Source organism: Grus americana, chromosome 12, assembly GCF_028858705.1.
Source record: "Grus americana isolate bGruAme1 chromosome 12, bGruAme1.mat, whole genome shotgun sequence".
NCBI lineage: Eukaryota > Metazoa > Chordata > Aves > Gruiformes > Gruidae > Grus > Grus americana.
The window spans coordinates 22359686-22386554 of record NC_072863.1 but is presented as its reverse complement, the minus strand read 5'-3'; the positions used below and the strand labels follow the sequence as shown (position 1 = coordinate 22386554).

The window sequence follows — 26869 nt, the reverse complement described above, 5'->3', positions numbered from 1 at the left end:
ACGCTAGCTCTGGAGGAGGAGAAAAGAATCATTTACATATCAGGTTTACAACATGATGGATACATTTCATACAAATGTTTTTACATCAAAAAGATGCAAATTTAGAGAAAGGAAGCACATTCTTCCGTAATGCAATAAAAATGGAAGAGACAATTTGAAAGGCAGCAGGGGAATTTACAAGCAAGCTGAAGGCAGAAAGCAAGCAAGCAAGCCTGAAACTATATTAAAAAGCCAATATATATATTTAAGATTATATAAACGCTAGAAGTAATTCAACATTTGAAAATGCAGAGTGTATGCATGGATGAGTACATGAAAGAGACACACACAAAGACAGAAACTAAAGATTCTCCTACTAATGAAATCAAAGAGGTTTTTATATTAATTTATAAAGGAGCAGGTTTATAGTTTCAGGTCAGTCATCTTTACTTTGGAAAGATGTTTTTGTGTTCATTTGAGAACAGTATTATACATTTTCCTCACTTGCTGCTGGTTTATACGTCCTTATCAACCACTCAATTGATATCATCAGGAAGTCAAAGCAAGTTTGAGTTAGCCTAAAGGTCAGGTACGTACAATCAGCTTCTTACTAAAACAACAAAACTGCAGTAGCTCACGTGTAATTTCTGGCCTTCATCCTTCCACTGAAGCTGAAGACTTCAGACATTCACCGAACTCGATCTTTCCTTGAACTGAAACACAGAAGCAGAAAACAGAGTTATCTTAACAATAAAAAACCCCAAACCATAGCCAATTAAAACTTCGTACAAGTCTGGTCTCCCACCCAGACTTTTTGTTTGTTTGTTTAAGAATTCAATGCAAATCATCATTACTCTTTTTAAAACAACACTGATAATGTCATTAGCTTGCTAAAACACACAGATAGGAAAACACGAGCCACGGTAGCAAAGTCCATCTCTAGGCAAGGACATGTACTACATCAATAGTCTGTGCTTATGTAAGTATCAAAGTAAAATGTTACTATTTCATTAAAAGGTTTAGAAATGTAGTCAGCTTATGGGTATTCTAATATGATTTCTCCCAATAAATCAATATTTCCATACCCCTCAAAAAAAACCCAAAACATTCAAATTATTTTTGTAAATACCTGAACCTTTCTAATATATTTTATTAAATGTTAATGGGAATTAAATGTGCACAGTCCTGAGATACTAGTTTGCATGTTCGTAATGCTCAGACAAAATATACTGAAGGCTTATGACTCACACAAAAACAACAAAACAATGTAAGAATAATTTATTCTTTACTGTTTGAATTAAGTTAGCACATGGACAATGAAGAATGTTTTGGGGTTTTTTAATGGAAAGTTTCCTCATGAGAATGTATTGACATTGAATCTTTAGCTGGTGGAACCTGACTCAACTTGAAACGCGTGCTTTGTGTGTGTACGAGTGTGTATTTAATCCCATGATTACAGGTAACATGAACAGTCTTCTCGAAATTTAAGCAGAGTGCTAGAGGTCCAACTCTCCAAAACTGAAATCGCAGTAGGACGTTGCAATACGAGCTGATGCCAAGACCTTTACCACTACTGTGGTCTCACCAGTGCTGAGTAGAGGTGAATAATCACTTCCCTCAACTTGCTGATAACACTGTACTGCAGGCGAGGATGGCGCTGGACTTTACCACAGGACCACGCTGCTGGCTCAAGTTCAGCTTGGTGTCCACCAGGACCCCCAGCTCCTTTTCTGCAAAGCTGCTTTCCAGGCAGTTGGCGCCCAGCATGTACTTCTGCACGAGTTGTTCCTCTCTGGGGCAAGTCTTCACATTTCCCCTGGTTGAACTCCAAGAGGTTCCTCTCTGTCCACTTCTCCAGCCTGCTGAAGCCCTTCTGAATGACAGCACAACTATCTGGTTTAACAGCCACTCCTTCTAGTTTTGTATCATTTGCAAACCTGCTGAGTGTGCGCTCTATCTCATCATCTAAGTCATCAATGACGATATTGAACAGCACTGATCCCAGCATTAACCCTTAGGGTACTCCACCACTGACTCGCCTCCAAGTGGACTTTGTGCTGCTGATCTCACCCCTTTGAGACCAGCAGCTCAGCCAGTTTTAAATCCACCTCACTGTCCATTTATCCAGTCTGTATTTCATCAGTTTGTCTACGAAATGGTCTGTGAGACAGTGTAAAAAGCCTATCCAAAGTCAAGATAAACAACATCCACTGCTCTCCTTCATCCACTGGGCTAATCATTTCACGTAGAAGGCTACCAGGTTGGTCAAGGTTATTTTCCCTCTCATATACCCATGCTGACTACACCCAATTACCTTCTTGTCCTTACTATGTTTGGAAATGGTTTCCAAAATTTGCTATGTTATCTTCCCAAGGGACCGAAGTGAAGCTGACAGGAATGAAATTTGCTTCCGGTCCTCTGAAGCCTCCCACAGGTCACTGTGACCTTAAAAACTTATTGAGAACAGCCTTGCAATGACACCATCCAGCTTCCTCAGCACTTCATGGGTGTATCCCAACAGGTCCCATGGGCTTGTGAACGTTCAGTTTTTTCTTTAAGCATTCCCTAACCCGAGACTCTCATATCAAGGGTAAATCCTCACTGCCACACTTTTCTACTGATCTTAGGGGGCCGGGATTGCTGAGGGCAAATCTGAACAATGAAGACTGAAGTGAAGAAGGTACTGAGCACTTTGGCCTCTTCTGTGTCCTTGGTCATCACGTCCCCTGCCCCATTCAGGTCTACATTTGCCCTAGCCTTTCCTTTCCTGCAGACAGACCTATAGAAGCCCTTCCTGTTGCATTTATGTTCCTTGCAAGGCTCATCTCCCAATGGGCTCTGGCTTTGCCAACCCCACCCCTGCATGCTCGGACAGTGTCACTCTACTCCTCCTGGGTCACCTGTCCCTGCTTCTACCTCCTGCATGCTTCCTTCTTATGTTTGACTTCTGTCAGGAGCTCCTCGTTCCCTCATGCAGACCTCCTGCCACCATCATTTGATTTCCTGCACGCTGGGATGGACCATTCCCGAGTTTGGAGGAGATGATCCTTGGAAAGCAACCAGATCTCCTGGACCACTCTTCTCTCCAAGAGCATCCTACATGAGAGTCTTCCAAGCTGATCCCTGAAAAGGCCAAGGGCTGCTCTCCTGAGCTTTTATGGCAGCAGTCTGGTTGCATGAGCCATGTCTGTGATCCCAGTGAGATCGTCACCTTGGAACTTCATGAAGGCCTCTAATCCCTCCTCTTGTTTCTTCTCCACACTCCATGCATTAGTGTACAGGCACTTCAGATTGACACCTGGTCATGTTGATTCCCAGGAAAAAGCAAGAGCTTCTCCCATAAAGCTTTCTTCTTGGCACTTGCTTATTTCTGTGCAGACACTTGAGGCAAGCTCCCTTCAGCCAAGTTTTGTAATTCTTGAGGTTTCTCTCATCCACATCACCCTGCACCCTTTGCTTGCCAACCTGATTCACCAACTCATCCACAAGCAAGAGGAAGAAGCATTCTTTGCCCTCGAGAAGCTTAAAAGCAAGGCAAACTAGAAAGAGGTGGTAGCGTTGCTGTATTACCCACAGACACTGAGTGGTTTGGTCAGAGTCATTCAAGAGGCTGCAGCGGAGCCACAGACAGAATCCTCAGACATTGTTTTGATTTGTCCAAAAAAGCACTCTCATCCTCCCAAAATGCAGCTGAAGCACAAGCAGTACTTTGCAGACTTAAGTTTTTAAAAGCATTCCTGTTTTGATTTTGAAAATACACATACCTGAACTGATGGTGCAATGGAGTTACAAATAACATCCACTTGCCTTCTTGGAACAGTACTGTACAGTATCAGATGCCTAATGATTTTATATTTTATATTCTCCATAGGAATCTGATAGCTGTGGATACAGATGAGATGAGATACAGGTTCAGGCAAGTATGACAAGATCTGATTTTCATTAGTGCTGAGACATTCCACCCTCCTGAACTTTCACATGGATGGTGGACACTTAGCTACTCCATAAATCAGAAGGGCATTTCTCAGTTTCTTAAGCGCTTTCATTGCAGTTTCCTTCTTTAGGCTACTTGAAAAAGATGTTGAATACATAGCCAAGTAGCACTAAAATATTCTATTGTCATAACCTCCTGATATACGACTTGCCAGTAGTGCAACATGTAGACATTCATCAAAGATGTGGTATGTTGCACTTGTTCCCTTATGTGAAATGAACTTTCAATCAGCTTTACAAACACATTTTGGGGTTTTTTTTGTCCTAAACTGCAGTAAAATCCGGCTTTTAAACTTTCTTTAAAATCAACATTTATTTTTGACTATGTGAACATATTGTTCCAAACTGGCAAGAACTGCTCATTTACATCTTTTAACATCAACAGAATGCTAATCTATAGTAAACAGTCTTTATTACAAACAAGAATGTGCTGTTAATTAGTAAGAGAGACCCTCAGTTCTCTGCTAGCCTGAGTGGGATGAACCACAGATTTCTATAAAGAGGATGAATTACAATTGCATCCTATCAGAGCATCTCCGAACAAACAGTTATGCTGCAAGATCTCCGAAACCTAATTTTGGCCTTAAAGCATTTGGGAGTAGGGTGGAGGGGGTTTAGAACAATCTGTTACTTGAAATAAATAGCTCTGAAAAGTGCTTGCAGCTCCTTAAAGTAAAATATCCCAGGGCCAAATCCTACTGTCCTGAGTGGAGCAGAAATCGGTAAGAGCAGACCAGCCTTGCTCCTCATCGGACTGAGCTAGGATGAGATCTGGAACAGGGGAGGGATGGGGAGGGCAGACCAGCTCTTCACCTTCTCCAGACCAGCCCTTAACTTCAGGACTGCTCAGATGAGTAAATTTTTTAGCATTTGTCACACACAGCGTGTATCAAAGCCAAATGACTTAAATGTATGTGAAATTCTATCAGAATTATAAAAGAGTAAGGTTTCTAAATTCTAGATTACAGCTCACTGTCTTTAGGGGGGCTCACCTCTCATATAATCCTGTGTCATTTTTCACCCAGGTCATTTTTCCAGATTCCAGATTTGCAATCAGTGAGGACATCTCCTAAGCTCCAGTATAACAAGGACAAAAAAACCCCAAATCAAAATCCTCTCCAGACAAGCCAAGTCTGAGAGCAAATATCAAAGAAGAGGGGAAAATAACAACCCTTCATTAACATGAGAGCTCCTGATTTGTAGCTGATTTTGTTAATGCCTACGACGTTAGCAAAACCAAGCCTGCCCCTCAGCAAAAAAATACGCCTTTGATTTCACTCTTTTGGGAATATTTGGGGGAAGAAAAAAAACCTCTCACTGAACAAATTCATAAGATATAAACTACACTTGTTGCAGTGCTTGTTTTTCTTTTAAGCCTGAGGATAAGCCCTGCCATCACAATGTTACTGGAAAATTGATTCAATTTTCTTCAATTACCTCTTCAAGAAAACAAAGAATCACAAAGTGGCAGTCAGCGAAGCAGCTTTCCCCCACCCCTTGATAGAGACAACAACAGTGCACACACATTTCTGACTTATACAACTTGGGATATAGATGACCTGTGCTGTAAACTTTGTGACACACACCGTTACTCCTGTGCTCCCTGGCCTCATAAACAAAGCAAGCTGCTGAGCCTCATCTATGCCTGGAGAACCCGAGGAGAAAACTGTCTTACGAATGACACAGGTGACGAGGGAATCATAGTCCTTTGCTTCTTCAAAAATTTTGACCGAGTGAGAACAACTACTGAATCCCAATGAGGCCCAAGTTCAAAGAAGTTCCCGTACCTGCACTTTTGGCCTCAACAGACTATGAAAACTTTGCTAAACTAAACACAACCAGAGACAGTGAAACTAAGCAGCTCGAGGGGTCCCTCTCATCCACTATTGCACTGATAATAGTGCTGATTATTATTTTTTCTTTGATAATGACATCTCTAGTAACCTACTGTTTTCACAAGTGGAAACTGAGAGGTAAAAAACTGCAGAAAGCACAAGAGGAGTATCAGAAAGACCACGAAAAGAGCATTTTTCAAAGCACGTCTGGACTCGTTTCATAAAAAAAAAGATCCACCGTGAAATACTCTTGCGTTACCTGAAAATGAAAATACTTAAAGAACGGCAACTATGAAATTTCCAAGCAAATATATCCTTGTTTTATCTCATTTATAAGAGTTGTTAGCAGTCTGGAGATTTCCTACAGCTTTATTATACATATATATATTTATATATTTAGTCTCATTTGTGCAAAGTAAAACCAACGCAATCATGTATTTTTAATCTCTATTGTATTACTAAAACAGTAAAAAATCTGTTGCTCGCACTCTTTCAAAAAATCCACTGGCCTGTGGAAGGCAAAGGATCAAATTTTGGTTAATGCAAACCAACACAGCTGATAAAAATCAGTGGAGATGTGTTGTCTTGCACTGATCTAATCATCTGGCTGAAGATTTTGAAATCCAATTGGGAGTCTTAAGTAAATCAGATTCACAGATACTCAGCAGTAGCAGCCTGGTCCTGAAAGCCCGTAGCTGAAGAACTCTTCATGTCTTCAGCAACAGCTCCAGGCAGAAAACACACGGGACCCAGCCCTAAACTTGTTAGGGGGTGGTAAGTCAGTATTTCTTTCACGTAAGGTTCAGTGCCGAGAGGTGCTAGCGGCATTCCAACCATAAGTGGATTAAGGACATCCAACATTAGTGGGACCTCACTTACCAAGGAAAGAGCAAGCCTAATGCGCTTTTTTAAACTAGGCTTGTTAATTATTTTTAAACCAACTACAATGGTGTGTTTCTATTTTCATAGCCTGTAATATTATGTCACAGAAAAATGACAGATCTATTGTGAGTAGCATATAAGTAATATTTTCTAACAAAGTGATGGATGTAATATTAATATACGTAGTTGTTTTAAAAAGTAGAAAACATGTAAAATTACAAACAAAAACCCTGCTCAAGTATATAGCTTGCTTGCAATTACCATTAATGCTGTATGTATTTTTAAACAAGCTATAATACTGTGATGATGCTGTAAACTTACTTCTGTAGGAAAAAAATGTTCTATTTAAAAATGTCAAGATGAAGGATGTAAATGTTCTTAAAGTGCTATCAACTAAAAATACGAATTTTCACAGAATATTCTAAAGGATTCTGTTACATGCTACAGATATATTTTACAAACATATTTATGGATCATACACACTAGTCTATGTGAGAACAAACAGTACTATTTTATTACAAAATAAATAAATAAGCAGTGAATATCCATGCCCAGAAGCTGGAAAATCTTTTTTTTTTTTTTTTTAAGGTGCCCTGATCAATTCTATAGGTACTTTGAAAGGTAGAGGATGTAGTACCTTACTGACAGAAGGCGTACACTCCCCCTCATTTCCCAGCCTCCCCATACAGACCACACTGCTGTCAGTGCAGGCAAAGATCTTCAGAATCGGGTGTGGAGGAAAAAGGAACGGTTAACTAGTTGCATAAAAACAATGCAAGCGTAGCATTCATAAGATTAATATATGTATTCACAAAATTAACAAAACATTTTTTAAACAAGTGGCACTTAGAATATCAACTTGTTGCAGGCAGCAACACTTTGCATGTAGTGTCCAGGTTAGCTCTTATTGAGTGGAGACAATAAAAGTCACTCTCTGAAAATCAGACTGAATGGTAATAAAATTACAGTTTGAAGAATGCAAGTATATTTCAAAATGCTTTAAAAACACCTAACTGGAAGCAGTCCAGCTCTTGCTGAGTACGTATGTATGATTTGGAATAACTGCACTGAAAGCTACAATTCAGGTTTTTACTCAAGAAGAATCTGGACGCTGTGTCAGCTAACAATTTCACAGGGGAACGTGAACCCTTCCAGCAGCAAAACCTCCTCCTCAGTGCCACCAGTTCAAAGCTTTGTCAAGCCCTCAATACAAATAAATGGGTTCAGCTCCTCTTCTTGGAAGCTGATCAAACTGGCTAAGGTAAAAAAAAAAAAAACAACACAACAAAACAACAAACAACTGACTCTTGCCACACAACAAAACCAGGACTAGGAGATGGATTTATGAAAAGGCAGTGGGCCCAAGGGGGCCTGAAGCACTTCAGATTTAAGTATAGCTTCAGAGAAAAGGTTTCAGATTAACGTAAGGATTTCTGGACCAGTGGGACCAGGTCCCAGCTGGCTGTAGGTGACCTTGCTCGAGCAGGGGGTTGGACAAGACAACCTCCAGAGGTCCCTTCCAACCTCCACCACTCTGTGACTACATCTTTCACAAGGAGCTGGAAATCAGTATTCAAACGTGTTTACCTTTGTTCCCAGTTCATACCCAGGCAAGTTACTCGCACTAAAACCTTATTCTCACTCCAACATGTGCTAGTAGCCTACTGTGAACGAGGTGGTATTTGTTTCTCCTCTAGGATAAACTTTCAACTTCCATGGCCCAACAGATGGTTAGAAACAAGACTAAGGAATGACTGAGCCTGGAAGCCAGGTTAACTTTTGTTTTATAGAGAAAGCTAGGGCAAACGAAAGTGGAAATTACATTGCTGCAGTCCACAGGAAACCGATTTTAATGATAATTTGAGGAACGTATCCAATAGGTCAGTTATAAAGTATAACCTCACAAAACCAGATATCAGCATACACGTAATATAAACCACTGTATATATGAAAAAACCTTCTGTATTTGTACAAAGTTCAGAGCAATACACTCTACTACATCACAAATCATTCAGAAGATTAAATAATGCAACTCTGTGTAGCATGAAAGCTAGAAAGAAAGAGCTCCAAAGTACTTTTAACAGGCAGATTGATTTGTTTCAGTACTACAGCTGCTTACCATATGAATCACCCTTGATCCACCTCACTCCTTTTATGCTCCGGCAAGTACAAACAAGGGAGCAGAGGAATACAGATTTCTTGAACACAGTTTTAGAGCGTTTCTTTGGATCAAAAGAAAAATCTACTGCTGAGGAAGGGGGGAGAAGCTCCCCCCTGTGAGGGGGGAAAGGAAGAAACATGATCTACATTTTTTTTCCCCCTACATCCTCCATGTCAGAATTTTTGGATCTCTAGTTTCAAACACTGCAGGATTATGAAATAAATTATTTAGAGACTCAGATCATTCATTCCATTGTACATCCCTAATAGCTGCTACAAGAAAAACCGAAGACAAACACTCAGATCTCAAAGTCATTCTTGATTAAAAAAAAATGAAAGAATTGTAGTGAGCAGTAGGAAAATGCATGCCACAGACATAAGCAAAACATGCTTTGATTTTTCAGAGGAGCTATCTGAATTGTCTTTGTAACATTTATGCAAACAAACAAGAACTGTACAGCCACGGTGCTGTATGAATCGTTTCACAGAAAAACATTGTCAGATGCCTAACCCAAATAGCTCACAGTTGCAAAGAAATATTTCAGTATTTCTAGAAAGCATCTATGTACTGAAAGCAAAAATACCAAAATGTCTTCTTTTACTTATAAAAATAATCAATCTATATTTAGAGTCCTGGAACTCAATTGCTGCATTTTTGTAAGGGCTGAAAGCTGTGTTCATTGACAATAACAACAAAATTACATTTTCAAAGGATTCAATTCCCAATCAGCACTTCTGTATCTGACAGCCCTTATCAGACTTCGCACGGGCTCAGGAGCGTCCTTTGCCTAGGGTTAACCAGATTGCGAGAGACTTGGAAAGACTCGAGAGAAATAGGGAGCGTAGTCTAAAGCAAATAAGGAAGAGAGATGGAGTATCTAAAAAGAAAAGGTTTATAGATTGGAAGGTAGGAGATTTAAGGGATTTGAACATTTCTAAGGATTAGAGAGTAATGGGCAGAAACGAGCAGCAGTTTATTCATTAAATAGGTAGCTATGTAATCTGCAGTGACAATTCAAAAGTTAAAGCCAAGCTTAGGGGAATACTTTTGGTGGACTATTAAACCTGCTGTTAACAAGAAACCAGAATAAACTGCCGATGAAGCAGTGAGGACAACTAGCTTTGAACAGCTTAGGGCTGCATCACGTTTTCACTTGAGGCTTGACCTACTCAGGATCAACTCCCAGTGAAATCATTCAAGGTAGGTTTTTAAGCACCAAAAGGCAGATATTTGCTAACATAGGTGGGCCTATCGACCTCTAAAGCCTAGCATTTCTATTCAGGTTTTCCACTGATTTGTGGGAAGCGAAAACAAGAGGCTGAACAGCCCTCAAGCACTCTTATAAATGATAAATAGCATACAAAAGAAAATAGGTACATGGATATAAAATACGAAACCAATGATACATATTCTTGTCCCAAAATGGGAAAATAAAATGCAACAGTAAGATTTAATTCTATTTTCTTTGTAACAGGAATTCAGTAAGAGTTCATAGATAAGGATATTCCTTCACGATTTCCACAGCCTTCAGAGATCTAAATGCGTGGAAGTCAGGAAACTGGAGACTGATGAGAGTCAGTAACTTTAACACAAGTCCACCAGCCACGAGGTCACTGCAAGAGCAATGCAATTTGCTCCTGTTGTCAGCAATAATCAGAAAGGTGGGCTGCATTTGTGCCCAGAGATCAGCATACATCTTTTGAGGCTACAATGAGGATGATTTCATTGTCTAACCCACTCAGATCCCCAGCATAAAGCCATTTTATTTGGCTGCATACTGAATACCAATCTTTCATCCAGATATATTCTTTGAAAGAGAGTGACTTTGCCATCTTGAAAAATCACGGAAAACGCCAACAAATTCCACAGTCTATTCAAAAAACAGTCAAAAATATTATCTGGCATCTTATTACAATTTTAATCCATGTTGTTTTTTCTCTTCCTAGACAGCTATCCTATATAGGTTCTATGATTAATTTATTATCATTTCTTGTCCTGTTGGCATCCTCAGTCTTGCTGATTAATTTCTGTTACAGTCTCATTATTTCAGTTCTATAAATACCCCATTTCATTTTCCTCCTTTCTATAGTTACTTTCCAACCTTCTTTTTCTCCTCCACCTGGGGCTCTCACTTGCAATTTAATATGAGACAGTGGGCAAAGACCAAGCTGAAAGCCAGTAATTATACCTCCCTGCCCCAAAAAACGGAATCAGTTATTTTTCTTACAGATGGCAGCAGCTGAGAACTGCTCTGAAATCCCACAAGCAATCCCACAAAAAAACAATACCTATTTCTTGTCAGATTAATAATAGAAAATGTTGGCTTCTGTAATTTAAAAACCGTGTATAGTTGGATTACATTATATTGCAACATTTGCATTTAGGAAGAATGAAGAGTTGAATCATAACCCAGATGCCAGCATGCTGGGCATATCTGGTTCCACCTGCAAGAATATTAAACCACTACTCAATTCATCACTGACAAAACAGGTTACATCCACAATCGTTGGCATTCAGTACATGACTGCCCGCAGAAAACTCTCCCAGTTCTTTATGTCCTTCAGTTATATTTACTACTTTCAGGCTGCACATTTTCTGACCTTTCAGTCTTTGCCATAAGTTCCTGGGATCCTCTGAAGGTTTGGGAAGGCTTCTGACTGCTTCTCCTATATGTGTAAGCACATCCTGAAATAAAAAGGAAACATGAAAATGACGCGGGTTTGTATTCCTGCCATTTCTTATGTCCTCTATCACAGGTCTACCAGTCCCTCAAAAGCAACTAGGTAAGCAGCACTCATCAGCACAATTTTGCCGGATTTTTAAAGCATCTTGTTTAAAAACTTTGTTGAATAGCATAGCCTGTGAGCTGCCCCATAAAGCAGGTTTCTTCCCTAAAGAAGGGAAGGAAAAAGCAGCTGGCCTTTTCAGCCAGGAAGCTGGGAGAAAAACGAGGAAAAAAGTGAAGCCTGACTTGAAACTGAAGCTCTCAAATCTTAGGCAGGGAGTGAATGGGAGTCAAGAATCAGAAGCCCGGCACTATTAGGTAAAAAATGAATGTGTGGTACAGCGCACAAATTCCCACCCTGGTCACAAACACAGAAGGACAGATCTCAGGGCTTCAGAGAGCACTACTTAATCAGTGCCCAGAAACAACCTGCTTTCAATCTGACTCCCTTTCAGCAAGTGAGAGAAGAGTTCTTCCTTCAGGAAGAAGATCATTCTGAGGAATAATCACAGAAGACCCAAGGAATTCCCTAAATTTCAGCTTACACTGCCTATCATCTATTCCAGAGGTATTTCCTAACAATAAAGCTTGAATCTTTGTGACAGACAAAAGACAGTTCTTCCAAGAAGCAACCTCAGAGCATCTGAGAGGCCTTAGCCTCCATAAGATGTTGCAGTGTCCTATTCTGAGACTCCTATGCCAAAGGAGGAGCAAGGAAGACTAATATGGGCATCGTTACCTACTATCACATCATTCTGTTATTTATCATTTTTCCTGGACAGCCCAAGAGAAAACAAACTATGGAGAAATAATCAAGATGTACCCAAAACAATTCGAGGACATCCTGGGAAAGACCTTCAGCTTATATAAATCAGACAAGCTCAAATGACTTAATCAGTATGTTAGTCCCAAGCATTTTATTAATGATACTGAGCCAAGTTCTACTTTGGCTTGCACTGCATTCGGGTCAATCTGATCTCATTGCCATAAACCACAGGGAAATCTGGCTTACGGATTCTTTAGTTACAGCATGTGTAAAATGTACTACAACTTTTTTTAATAACATTCGCTTACTCTGGAGTAAATCTGTTCTTCCAATTTCTCTTGGATTAAAGCACTTTCCATCAGAATCTTCTTTTGTCTGAGAAAGGTAACTTTGGCTAGCTCTGCTTCCTTCTTCTGACAGTCAGGGCACACTGATGATTCGTGGATTTGAGCTTCTGTCACCTGCAAGATGAGACTTTGATGCAATGAGCAATGTCTGTCCTAGCAAGATGGCCACTTCATTAAGAACAATCAACAAAAATATAGATATGGATACTGTCTAAAGACAAAAATTTGCTTTTGTAAGCAGTTGTAAATGATTTCATAATCTTTGTCACAGTATCATCTTCATGAGCCTGTCTGAATGTTTCCACACTAAATATATTTCCTCTTCCCCAGGTATTACCCCTTCCAGTACTGATAACTTAGTTTCATTTAAAGTTACCTACTTGTAGCTCAGAACCATAGCGCTGATCTGCAATATACAGATAGGCAAAGTTTCCCTGATGCTTGAGGTTGCATGGACATTACTGACTTCTTCCACAGAAACTATAATGGTCCAAAAAAAAAATGAAGTCATATGATTGCCAAGCAACAAATCGGTGACCAGCCAAAACCCACTGTGAGGATGTTGTTATACTGGCAAACATTTGTTTTAATTAGTACAACATTTGACCCTGGGTGGATGCTAAGTCCAAATTACAATTTTGCCAATGTAAATCTATACGTATTTTGCTTGTGTTAAATATGTTTAGAGTACAACCAGCCATTAGTTACTCTTGCTTAATGAGTACCTGATGTATTAATTTCTATGTTAGCTTATCCACCATGAAATCTTAAGCAAATTTAATAGCATTACAGAAATCCCAGTATCTGTGCATTTGTGAAATATCAATAATTTTATCTGATTTAATTTATACAGATTCCATCTGGTTATAAAAAGGCAATAAGTTGCTACAAAAGCAGTGGAATCAATCCTAGAAAGTCACGTCTCAAGTCTCTCTGTCACCTTCTTCCTTGATTTCTTCTCCTCTGCATAAAAATATTATGTGGCAGTAAAGATAGAAGCAAACATAGGAGTCAAAGTACATTTATTAAAAAATGTACTACTACAACACTGTAAGACAAATAAAGAGGCAGTAAAAATTCTACAAAATTTGGATGGTGGGTTGGTTAACATTAATGCAATGAAAGAATGCAGATCGATGAAATTCCAAAACAATTTAAACAAACAGAAAGCTTGAAATAATCATCACACCAGAACTGACCTTAAAAGTATTGCTCCCAGCTCACCTGGCACAGGCTTTGCAGAGGAATACGTTACCACTTTTACTATGCTATATGGCAATAAATTAAAGCCAGCACATGTGATAGAGATAAAACAAAATAAATGACTGTAATTACTATTCAAAGCTCATTTTTTGCTTTATCAGAAATACTTTCCCAGATGCAGACATTCTGCACCAATTTCAAACAAAGTATAGATGTTTGCCAAGGCCCAGATTTAAGATTAAAGGTATTTGTAGGAAATGGTCACTACTCACATCCACATAACCACATATTCAAATCCATCTGCAAGCACAAAGCAAGAATGCAAGTTATCACTGGCCAAAAAAATTACCAGTCTTGAGATTCTTAGATGCAGAGCTGAAGGGAGGGGCTGTGTCAGAACGCCTATCCTACAGTGGGAAAACCACACTGGGCTGGTGAAAAAGGACAAGCACTTTGAATTGCATAAAGATGATACAGATGCTTCTAAATAAAGGAACTGATGTCACCACAATTCTATTGGACATGCTTTAATTCTTAATATTACCTAATGTCTAAGAAAACTGGGAGCAGGGGGGAGGGTTTTGGCTTTGAAGTACTTTTAATACTGGCGTCACATGGACTCCACAATCAAATAATATGCAGAATATGTCTATAAATAACAGGTGCAAATGTACCCAGGAAACAAGGCTTTTTTCTTCAGTTGATCCAGGGATTATTGTGGACTGCAATAACTGACCATCCCAGCCTCGCTCAATGACACAAATCATTATTTTATCACCAGACAATATTTTATAATGATTTGATTATTTACTAGCAACAGTTCTGCAGGAGCGTCTAACAAAAAAATGAGAAAGGTAAATCTTGAGGTATCAAGCAAAACATCTCCTTCAGAGGCCTGAGTGTGGCAACAGTAAGGTCTGCCTGATTTGATCCTTATATTACAGCTTTTTTCCCCAGTGGGTCTTCCAAAAGCATAGGCAAAATCTAAATTTTTTTCTTCCTTGCAGTACCTGTTTAACAGTCTCTCTGGCATTTTTCAGGCGGATTCTGTTCATTAGCCGATCAGGAACAATGCAGTTCAAGTCACTTGTCCCCAGTTTCTTTGCTGTGAATCCATGCTGCGGCTTTCTTGACTTGCCGCCATTTGCCTGCTTAGAGATCAGCCGCTGACGCATCTTACTTATCTTAATGGTGCAAAAAGACCGGAGAGCATCCAGTTCTCCATCTAATAATTCAGTCATTCCTGTCAGGCATAAATCAACAAAACAAAAGTGTCAATTACTGTATGAGGGGAAGAGAAGAATTACTGGTCTTCTATCTGTGCGACCTCATATTATCTAATAAAAAACCAAACCCAACGTCAAGCCTAGAGGCAATGACTGTAATAACAGCAGTGCAGAATTTAAATCACAGTCTGGATGATAACTGTAGGAACTTGCACAATAAATGTCTCTATTCATAGTCTCCAAAGAGGGTAGGGGATAAGAACCCTAAAGAATTTGACTACTTAATGATACGGCACAAATTTATTAGCAAAGGAAGTACTTAAATACTATGACATTAAATAAACTGAGTTTCAATGACTACCTAACACAGGTTTAGCTTCTTCCTACCTGAAACTGCAACTTGCTAAAAAAGATAAATGAATTAACATTTAAAGAGTGCTACTCATCTAGTAACTCTAAGGAGCAATTCATACAACACTGAAAAATTAGAGGCAGTGTCTGTTGAAGTAATGCTGGAAAACACCTCAAAGATATTCTACAACCTATAGTTAGGCTTTTTTTTTTTTTTTGAGGAAATGCAATTATATTAGAAAATACTTTCCTCTAAAGCTTTAATGATCATTTCCTAAATTCTTTATATGACCTTGTTTAAACAATATCTTTCACTCTTTCATCTTCTCTTATCCTTCCCAGTGGCACGCAATAATAAATAAAAACTGAGATTATACTTCAGATGGGCAGGTAAGGATGGATTTACAACTTCATTCAATGCTTAGCAGGAGATTTTCCACAGGCTTAAACACAGCCAATCAATACAGACTAGCTAACATGAGTAATTGTGTTACAATTTCAGTATTGCATGAGCATCAGCATATAACAATGCGGTGTAGTACCAGATGGCCTTAAGAGCTACCACTGTTTTCAACTATTTAAACAGGGGACAGTAGCTTTCACTTTTATGTAACTACTGAAACTCAACTAAACACTAATGTGTGTTATTAAAGGAGAAATGAGGAGGAGACAAAACATTACAGTAATCATTACTCAAAGTCTCATGAATACCTTTGCACAGAGCTAATGTTAGCAGAGCATTCCCTTCTCAGGACTCCACTCTGACAGCCAAAAAAAGTCAGACAACTGATAATGACTACACCGGTACGGCACGGTCACCTTGTTTTAACTCAAAGTACTCAGAAACAAATTATACTGCCCATTTAGCTAGGAAGTCTACCATTTAAACAATCCCTCCATATTGTCTGTTTCACTAATTTTCAGTGATTAACTTCAGTTTTCTAGACAGGCACTGCATATTTCACTGCATATTTCAGGGTGCTTTGTCTGACAACTAGTGCGTTGGCATTCCAGTTCTGTGGGCTACCTTGGCATAACCATGACACAAATCCTTACAACACTGAACAATATGAATGTAAAATGCCACCTAAATATGCCGTGATGAATTTAGTCTCAAGTACACAAAATATAGCTGTGGGATTTTGCAAGGAAACCCAAGCATCTCTTCAGAACTGCAGTCGATCTATATAAAGGATAAGTGGATCTATAGTTTAGACTTTAGACTAAGCAAAGCAGTAATCAGTGAGCTTTGCTTTACGGACAACAAGGAAAAAATTATTTAAGTGCAACTACCACAGTTCAGAATCAATCATCGTAAAACAATTTATTTGTCCTTAGAAGATGATATATCAAATTGACTAAAGACAAGGATATAGTGATATTTCATAGATAGATGAATTAACGATACTTTAAAATGCAATTTAACAAAAATTTTTTCTTGGGCAGGATCATAAACATTTGAGTGGAAACCACCATTTCAGTCATCAGGTCATTTTCCTTACAATTGCAATGTAGAATCCCTGTAAAACAGTGTAAATCACATGCCACTACTGGGTTTAATCGCACTAATAAAATAGTGGCATATTCATTTATGCTGCACAGAGAATGAATAAAAAGATATAAAAGTCACTATTGTGGGGAGGAAAACCCTAGAACAAAGTATTTACATATAAGTTGAGGACTCAAATGCTTAAGTAAAACACAGGGGGTGTGCTGAACATTTTGTGACTGTTTTAATACCAGCCTAGTTAATTCACTTAAGTTTCTCCTGACATATAGAAGCACATTTTAATTAAGAATTGGTTTCTAATAGTGCATGAATTGTGTTGCCATACACCCATCCATTGATCATTTGTACCTACAGACATTAGAAGAAACACTAGCAAAGAGAACAGCAATTTTTAAACCTGACTGCACAACCAATTTCAAAAAGTTACTTGTTTAAATTCATATTTAACAGTAAATAAGCTCAGAAAGAGTAAAAATTATCAAGGATCAAGTACTATAATTTTACTGAAACACAAACAAAAAACAATGAGAAAAGTCAGCACACAGTTAAATTCTGAAAAGTTAATCATTGTCCAGTGAAAAGACTATTTACACCTTCAGATTTTCTTCTAGGTGTACGAGGTTCACCTGTCTTTCAGCTAAAAGAAAAGAGATGCATACAAGAGGATCTGTGCACTTGCTTTGGTGGTTGGTTTGATTTCTTATGTCTTTCACATATTCCCTCCTCTCCATCTTTGAACCAGACATGCTCGAATGCTCAATCTCCATTTGCAGTGGCAGACTTAAATGTCACTGCATGTCTGTCTACTGAGAATCCCTGCCAGGGCCAATTACTGTTCCAGAAGTTCATTTTGCTGATGCTTGGTTTCCCCGAATCCTGCATTCCCACACCCTCTTCGCTGGAGAGGAATAAGGCAGGAACAGGTGACAAGAAGAGCAAAACCAGACACCAGAACCAACATCAAGCCAGAGCCGTGTATCGTACAGCAGTAAGGTCACAAAGCACAGGACATTTAGAAAGTAAAGCACAACAAACTGGACCAAGAAGCTGCTCCAATTACAGAAGCACTCAGTGTGTACCTGCAGAGATAAGCTAATCGTCATGTCTACATTCTAAACCCTGCTGTGTGGTTTATAACTGAGACCTGCAGAAGATTTTGCTTTCTGTGTGCAACTACATCTTTAAATATGACATTTTAAATCTAATTGAACAGAGGGAGAAAAAAATCAAGGAAATCTTTATTGAGTTTCCTTGTCCTTTGATGTCCAACTTTGATTTAATAGGAAAACAGGCAGGCATTTTGTTGTTGTGATGCTCTACTAATACTCTATTTTAAGAAAAAATGTAACCGTTAAAGGAGAGAGAATTGTGAAAGGCAGTAACTGGTAACTACTCTTCAGCAAGATTTTAACTCTGCATCTCAAGATAACATTTTCCTAATTATCTAAATTGCATTTGTACAATTGAGTGCAGCAGTTCAGATTAACATGCTGACAGTCCAATCAGCAAACAAAGTGCTTGAAAGATTTGTGCAGATAACACAGAACTGATCTAAACAGTCTGAAACATCAGGCTATTTATTACAAATATGAATTTAAAGCAAGTAAAGTTCCCCCAGCATGGTCCAGGTCAGTTTCCACCAACATTAGTGAGAAAACAGTAAGAACCTTGCAGAATCCATGTCTTCTGGAAGAAGCTCATTCCTTCCCGGTTCCAGAGAGGCATTAATGAACTCGAACTGTCTTTACAAGCAGGGGTTTCCATTTAGATGTTGCTGGTTGGAATTTCCCTATCTAGCCTACATTAATACTATTCTACTACAGAATCAGAAGCCTGGAATCTCAGGGCCTAACTAGGTCTGCAGGAATCCCACAACCTGTCCATGTTATCAAGCAGTAAGCTTTGGTGCTGAAAAGCTCAGGAATAGGAAAGAGAACCAGTATGGACTATTGGATACCTGCTCCCTTCTTCAAACAGAGCAGTAGGATGTTTGCTTAGTTCTTATAAGTAGACTACTACTACTTTTAATAAATACTTTTAATAAGGTGCTACTACTATTTGGTAAGTCAATAATTAAATGCTTGGACATATGAAAATTTGTTCACAAACTGAATATAAACTAGATCTAGTCAGAAATACTCTGGACAAGCTGGAAAAAATCTGATGCAGAAAAATCATAGAATCATAGAATGGTTTGGGTTGGAAGGGACCTTAAAGATCATCTAGTTCCAACCCCCCTGCTGCGGGCAGGGACACCCTCCACTAGACCACGTTGCCCAAAGCCTCATCCAACCTGGTCTTAAACACTTCCAGGGATGGGGCATCCACAACCTCTCTGGGCAACCTGTGCCAGTGCCTCACCACTCTAACAGTAAAGAATTTCCTTCTAACGTCTAATCTAAATCGACCCTCCTTCAGCTTAAACCCATTCCCCCTTGTCCTGTCACTACACTCCCTGATAAACAGTCCCTCACCGTCTCTCCTGTAGGTCCCCTTCAGGTACTGGTAAGCTGCAATTAGATCTCCCCGGAGCCGCCTTTTCTCCAGGCTGAACAATCCCAACTCACATACTTCCCTCAGTGCACGCGCGTCTATGTGTACATGCATTGTCCTTTCACCTTAATAACACAAACCATGGGTATTTATTTGCCAGTAACTACACTGGCCTTTTTTACTGTTAGATTTCCCATTGTTGACACCACTATCATAATAACAATAACAGTTAAATTGGTAATACTGACTGAACTGTATTTCAGCCACAAAACTGCCTGATTCTGCTCAAACATTTCTATGCCTCTAAATAACATACACTAACAACTAAAGCGCTCTCACTTTTGCCAGCAATAGTGCAGTGGTAACACTGCAGAAAAAGAAGCGAGCAAAACGTTTAACATAGACACGTTACGAACAAAGGTGGGAGCAAACTTCTGAGTGCAGTACAAGTCAGAGCATTAAAAAGCCCCACTTGAACTTTCAGATACATCTGAGTTGAACAACTGCAGTTTCCTGTGGTAAATTTTAAAGATGACTAATGGTCTTTGGAATAATCTATATGGAATTGGAGACTTACAGTAATTCTGTGATGCATCAGTCTAGTAACAGCTAGTTGCTACAACACTGGGGTAGAGGGCCAGAAGAGGAAGACAGAAAGACAACTGTGACAAAAATGTCTCACTTCTCTTGAGGCCAGCATCTAGGTTTTTCTTCTTTCAACCCACAAAGAAAACTATGAAAAGTCAGAATCGCATTCCCAAATGCAAACCAGGACTTTTTTCTCTCCCCCTCACATTTAACCCTATCAGTAATAAGATAATAAAAAAAATTTTTGTTTTATCACCTGAAGATAAATTCAAAAGTACCATGCATGCTCAGTGCATATATCATTTGTTTTGCTTGAATTTACTGAGGGGACTAACTGCACAGCAATCTCATTCTAGGTGAGCTCATCTATTGTATTTTTTATTTCTAAAAAAGTGTAACTTTCAAGGGAAAGCTCTGTAGAGATTGAAACCTTCCTCAACGTTATACTGTTGTTTATCATTCACTCAATGAATCTGAATTCAGCAGGTCCTTTTCAATTTCTCTATGAATCAAATGGTCACAAGATTCTGATGTATTTTAGGAAGATTATTTCAGAGGAACTCGCGAGGAGAAGCCTCTCTACTACAGATGAGATGATCTGCATTAACTGTCTTCTCATTTGACTAAATGGCAGTCTTGGAAAACCAGCAATAGAAAGATAAATGCTGAAAATGAGTCAGGAACTCATAACATTGACTCATCACTGTTGTGAATGAGCTATACAATTAGGAATAGCCTAAAAATGATCTTAGGTCATGTTTTCCTCTGATACATGGACAGTTTGAGGATGCTTGTACACAAACGCAATGCCATGAAGTACCTAGGCAGGAGGACCTCCCTGGTTAATCACTCTTACAGGTGACCCACAAAACTTCAGGGTTTGTTCACTTTTCACGCGTATACCGACTGAGGAAGATTCCCCTTCTGCTTCAGTTATTTTTTGCTCAACTACAGCTTTCTTGCTCTTTTTGTAATTAAAAATAGTATCTCTGACCCACTTTTTCTTTAGAAAGACTTAAGCAGGACTTGCATCCCACCATCTGCTCTCACAGTTGCTTGCATAACCAGTACATGCAAACAGCATCCTTCCTTCCTCCCTTCCCTTCTCCTCCTCCATACACTACATCATTGTGTTGGTTAAAGCTGCTCCATTGTTCTTGCCAAAATCGGTGCCCTGCTGCCTCCCTCAGCTTGGGAAAGGAACTAAAACATGGCAAACAAGTACTTCAGTAATTAACACGACTGATTAATAGGGGGGGAAACACTTCACACAGTAAATTCTGAAGCCATGCCTACTTTGGAGGGGGAAAAAAATATACTGCTAGTACAAGTACAGCTGGAGAGAAAAAAAGAAAAACTAAACAGTCCAGTAAAATTTTGAGGATTACAGTTAAATTTAAAACATGGATACATTTTTTACCGTATTTATCCAGATCTTGTGACAATGCATCACTAGAATAGTGTCACTATGTCAGGAGCATCAAAGCCATGTGCGTTAGGGGAGACAAACTGCTTTCAGAGAAAGCATAAAACAGAAACTTAGTACTTAATTACCTGGCTAATTAAGCCAGGCTAATTACCTGGCTTAACTTTAAAAGCTTGTATACAAAATTTAAGTCTAGTTAAAAGTTTACATCCCTTTTCAAAAGAAACAAGAATTATAACCTCTACTAAAGTTACTGAACTCACCAGCATGTGTTTTGTCTTGCTTAACACCAGCTGCTTTATTTTTTAGATCGATCCATTTTCCCAGGACATCTCTTTCTATAGCTGCAGAATCCACTACTTCAGACTGCTCATCTACAATGACAAAAGGTAGTTTTGAACATACATTGTAAAGAAAACAGGACTGCAGAACAACAAAGCGGGAAATTAATAATCCTCCACTTGAATGTGACCATTTTCCCTGTAGAAGGAAAAGAAATCCTGAGCCATAGGACTATATAGATGATATCAATGATTTCAGGATGAAGTGTTGAACAAGCTTCTGTCCCAAAGTGTCTCATATTGCTCATTTCTAATCACCCCACTGAACGACAATATAGGATGCACTGAGAAAATCAGAGACAACTGCTTAGAGCTTGTTGACGCATCCAATTTTATCTGTAATGCTAACTTAACCTCAATCTACCTCCTCCCTCATTTCAGCACCATCGCTTGTTTTCAGCCCTGAATAGGCTCATTTGTGGCAGTACTAGGTACTCTTGGGAGCTCAGGTGAGCTGTCTCAAGGTATCGATCCAAGTGAAAAATAACGTGGGGCAGGGGAAATAAAAAAATCTGAATCAGCTCCCTGTTCTCCAGCTTGTTCCAGCACAACTCCAGTTCCACAGAAACTAAGGAAACAGCAAAGATGTGAAGGGAATAGCTAGGAAAAGACAAAAGACTTAAGAGGTCTGAAAAGTCACTGCCACTGACAAGAAGATGCATACGGCGAGGTCCCAGTTCAAAATACTGAGCACACTCAGAAAGCACCTGACTTCCATACTCTGTTTTCAGGGTACTGATAGCAAATTCAGTGGGCTTATACAAGGAATTGATGTGTCTCTATGGGGACACCAGCATGACAGGTTTCCTATAGTTTTCATTATTTATATATGCTGTTCTCTGTAAGATATACACCACACAAAACGATCAATTTCCCAAAATATTTTTCTACGAATTATTCCCTAGTTACTCATTTAACTGGTAGTATCCAGAACTCTATAATTTTACGAAACATTAACCTTGTAAAGATAAAAAGTGATAACACTTATTAAAAATACCTCTATGCACACAGCAAGGATTCCTCCAAGCATGTACTGCTTGATGCCAGAAATAAGGATTTCAATGGTTAGATATGGAATAATTTTTAAAAAATTGTTTTATCTCCAGAAAAAAAAAGGTTTAGTAAAACCTATCATTTGTAAAAAACAAAAATTTTAAGCTAAACTGTTAAAACTATTACACTGTTTAATTATATCCACGTAGCATGATATGACACCAAGACAATGATCATCTATTCAGGTTTTTGAAGCACTGATATCTAATTTATATTCTGGGCTACGATAAACAGGGTTTACATTCATGTACATGCATCCAACAGCAAATTTTGTCCTGCACTGTTGGGATATCGTACTAAACAGTATTTTGAAAGGATTCCTAATTATAACAGTACTGCAGAGTGAAAAATACCCGGCCCACAGTAAAACATTGGATGGATGAGGGACAGGAATAACATCTCTACTGGACTCGTCTATAGTGGGAAAAGAAACAGCTTGCCAATTTTGAAGTATAAACAAGATTAATTATATATTGGTATATGCCAGCTGATCAAGTTGAACTGAGTAGAATCAGATTACAAGAGTAACAGCTAACAGACATTAAAATATATCTTAACTCTATGCTACTTTAGAAAAATATATTTAAAATGTTGTATTTAATTTTTAAATCTATGTTTCTACCTGCTGACAAGCTCCTAAGCTAAAAAGAGATTTAAAAAAATATTCACCTCTTCAAGTAGTCACAATACTTCCCAGACCAAACTTTGAGAAAAGGAGAATGTAGAATGACAGAGAACCCCACAGACAGAAGAAAACCTAACAAGACATTAGGGCAGTTAGCTTACGTCCTGCTGCCTGCTTCCTCATCACTCATCTTGTCCAGCTTTAAGGTATTATCTAGCCCTCTTCAGTATTTCAAGTCCTGGAACTTTCCCTGCGTCCTTGGAAATAATATTTTATGGCCCAGCTACTTTCATAAATGGTAACTCAGTCAAGATATCTTGCAGATATTTTTTTAACATGCCAAAAGAATTTCAGCATCACAAGATTACTAAGGAAGGGTTTCCATGGCCAAATCGTACCCTTCTGCACATAGCTGTCACCAAATCCTGAAAGCACAAACCACAGATCTAGTCAGCATACGGAGATTCTCCTGCTTTGCACAGCCAGAACACTGTACACAATTTTTACATTTTTATTTTTGCTGATTCAAGTCTCCACTGCACTGATTTAAAGCTATGAAAGACAGGTCTCAAGCATGGTAAGCTCTGCATACCTGCGAGATTTTGGCCTGCCAGCTGTGACATGCTTGCCAACGTATCTCATGCAGCAGACCACTCTAAATCCCCTGTGGAACAATACAATTCAGATGGTTCGCTCTCTCACTGCCAGCAGGCTGCTTCCTCCTCGCTGAAGGGCTCAAAGGTATTTTCTGAATAATCCAAACCAGAGCTGCTGGAACTCTGGCTCAATTCCGTCTGTCACTTTTCATAGTTACCAGAGCTATCTGCTGGGGCAGTCGTCATGGTGCAGCACTGCAAATAAAAACAAAAGCATGTAACAGCTTCAATTATACAGGAAGAATGACTGGATAACTTAGAGAAACAGGGGACATATGGACGCCTATTACAGCTCAGCTCACACTCCATTCAGGTACCACAACAAGTGGATGAAACAACTAATTAATCAGTGCACCGGATCAAGGCAACACCTTTCAAAGCACCACTGCTGATCATAGTGCATCACTAAGGTCCACTGGGTGAGCACACAGTAACAATTATCATTGAATATTAGCAATGAATTCTGAGCAGCATTCCTTTCAAATCTGTAGTAAATTACAGTAATGCTTGGATAAAATCATTTGTGAAAACAAAAAGAATAATTTTAAAAGTGGTATCTTTTTCCCTTCAGATTATTAAGTCTCTCACCACTCAGAAATGCAAAACCTCCCTTTCTACTTAGATTTCTTCTAGAAAATTAAAAAGGAAACATAACAAGCATCAGTCAGCTGATGCTCTCAAATGAGGAGTCATGCTCCCAATGCAGAAAAAAAAAAAAAGTTCTTTAGATTCAAGCTCCAAGAACAAAACAGACCTCAGATATTTACCTATCATGTAATGGATATAGTTTAAAGCTTTGTTCTTACTTATTCTACCCTTTTTTATTAGAATGATGCAATACTTCTTCTTAAATTCTTTGAATTTAAGGACCCAAGTAACTTTGTCCTCAATAATTTTGTTCCCATTTCTTCCCTACTCTCCTGAAGTAAGGAGACTAAATGTATGGGCAATATCCCTCTGGAAAGACTCTTGCAGCAGTCACAGTCATGGCTCCTTCATCAGAAAAATGGGAAGCCCAGCGTGATAACAGTAGGTAGACAAAGGCACTTTCTGGCATGCCCAGAACTCAGGTATGCCACTGTACTTAGCGTTTGTTACTGGGGTTTAGGCAACTTTGGTTTAAAGGTGCTGACTTTGGCCATTTCCCTACTGAATATGCTATGCTGCCTGTTTTACATGCCATGTTACTGCCAAAGTCTTTCTGTGCACTGTATGAAGGCCTTGTGCCCCTAAAACAAATTCAGAACTTCTTTCCCAAGGCTAGACTTCCAAAACTAATCTGTAGTGCCAAATTTCTAGGTCCAAAGGTTTTCTTTTTGTTTTAACGTGGTCCCAAAAATGAAAGAATTGTTCTGAACTCAACTTCAAATATCAATAAACACTAAGTAATACTTTTGTTCATTACACCACCACTGATTCGGGCTGGAGATTGGTTATTAAGATCAGATCTAGTGGAGAAAAACAAAAGGAAATGCAAATGGAGAGTCCATTAGTTGTGCAGCCCACAGCTGACCTAGGAAGTCTCAGCTGCACAAGCAGCACCTGGATGGTGAAGGAGTGAGATGAATTCCAGCAAGTAACATGACTGGCTGAACTAGAAGTGCTTCATAGTATCAGATATGGCTAATATTAGCTAATTTTCACAGTGAAGAATAGGTATTTATTACAACATCAACAGATAAATAACTTGGAAGCTATAAGTATACTTATAAATAGCAAATAAAACATGTTTATAGACAACTTTAAAGTTGTATCTGCTATCATACAGCTTTTATTCCTCACAAGGCTGAGGTAATACCTACCTGAACAGACTGGCAGAAAGCAAGCTCAGTGCTTCAGTAAAGGTTCTGAAAAACAGAAGACACAGAAGTGTTTGAATTGCTTTTCTAAGGATCACTTTGTCTTACAGACATGGTGACAAAACCTTCACCACCACTGACAGGAGGTTGCTGTAATATAACTGAAAATGGGAACCACGTCAAAAGAAAACCCAATGGAACAAAGCTCCATCCTCTCGGTAGGCAAAAATGTGATTACAACTCACCACGCTCAGGAAAAACGTACATTTCCACCAAATAACAGCCAATTAAGAAATTCTTCTACATGTGCTTTCTAGTTAAAGCCCAAAGAAAACAGAGGTGGCGTGTTTTATTTATTGTTGTTTTGGTTTGGGTTGTTGGTTGGTTATTTCACAATCCTGCATTTCCTGGCTGAAAACATTAATTTTTCAAAACTATCCAACATATACTTCAACTGCGAAATTCCCTTTTAGAAACCCTTAACAGGAACCAGGCTACCTCTCACCGCCAGCACCGACATCAGGCCTTCCCGCAGCCCCAGCGGCCTGACCCCAGGGCTGAGCCCCCCCGCACATGAACCTGCCCCGCTGTGACCCAGGTTTCTCTCACAAGGCCGGTAACTTGTCACGCAGAAGGGACTCGGATCCATGCCTGGCCTCCTCCGGCTCCCCGCGAAGCCCCGCTGACACCCGGCACCTTGCCCTCCAGCCGTGCTTCCCCTCAGAAGGCGCCCGCCTCTCCTCACACCGCCGCCAGAGACGGAGCTCCTTACCCAGGCCCGCCAGCACACCGAGAACCGGCGGCCTGCCACACCGACCCCGCTTCAGCACCGAAAGGTGCCCCGGGGCGTTGCGCTACGAGCTGCGGCGGCACGGAAGGGCCGTTGAGCCCCGAGCGGCGCTGACGGGAC

At 39.4% G+C, this 26869-nt stretch overlaps 2 protein-coding genes across 6 annotated transcripts in view; one reads left to right on the top strand and one right to left on the bottom strand.

Moving 5' to 3' along the window:
- On the bottom strand, positions 1 to 26869 carry C12H8orf48 (chromosome 12 C8orf48 homolog). Of its 3 annotated transcripts, XM_054838925.1 has the most exons (8): positions 26732 to 26869; positions 25963 to 26007; positions 24097 to 24355; positions 21749 to 21859; positions 14902 to 15134; positions 12650 to 12802; positions 11451 to 11535; positions 1 to 692 (listed from the first exon to the last, which is right to left on the bottom strand). In XM_054838925.1, exons 3-8 carry the CDS (start codon positions 24125 to 24127, stop codon positions 634 to 636), a joined length of 672 nt encoding a protein of 223 aa, XP_054694900.1. In that variant the 5' UTR covers positions 24128 to 24355; positions 25963 to 26007; positions 26732 to 26869; the 3' UTR covers positions 1 to 633. The 3 variants fall into 3 exon arrangements, with proteins under 3 accessions (XP_054694900.1, XP_054694899.1, XP_054694898.1); XM_054838924.1 differs by lacking the exon at positions 1 to 692 and having other exon boundaries at positions 5001 to 11535; XM_054838923.1 differs by lacking the exons at positions 1 to 692; positions 26732 to 26869 and adding an exon at positions 26569 to 26697 and having other exon boundaries at positions 5001 to 11535.
- MTMR8 (myotubularin related protein 8) overlaps positions 26667 to 26869 on the top strand; it is a 75117-nt gene continuing 74914 nt past the window's right edge. For all 3 annotated transcript variants that reach the window (XM_054838913.1, XM_054838914.1, XM_054838912.1), the window contains exon 1: positions 26667 to 26795. The gene's annotated coding sequence lies outside the window, so the exon portion shown is untranslated. The remainder of the gene's footprint in view (positions 26796 to 26869) is intronic.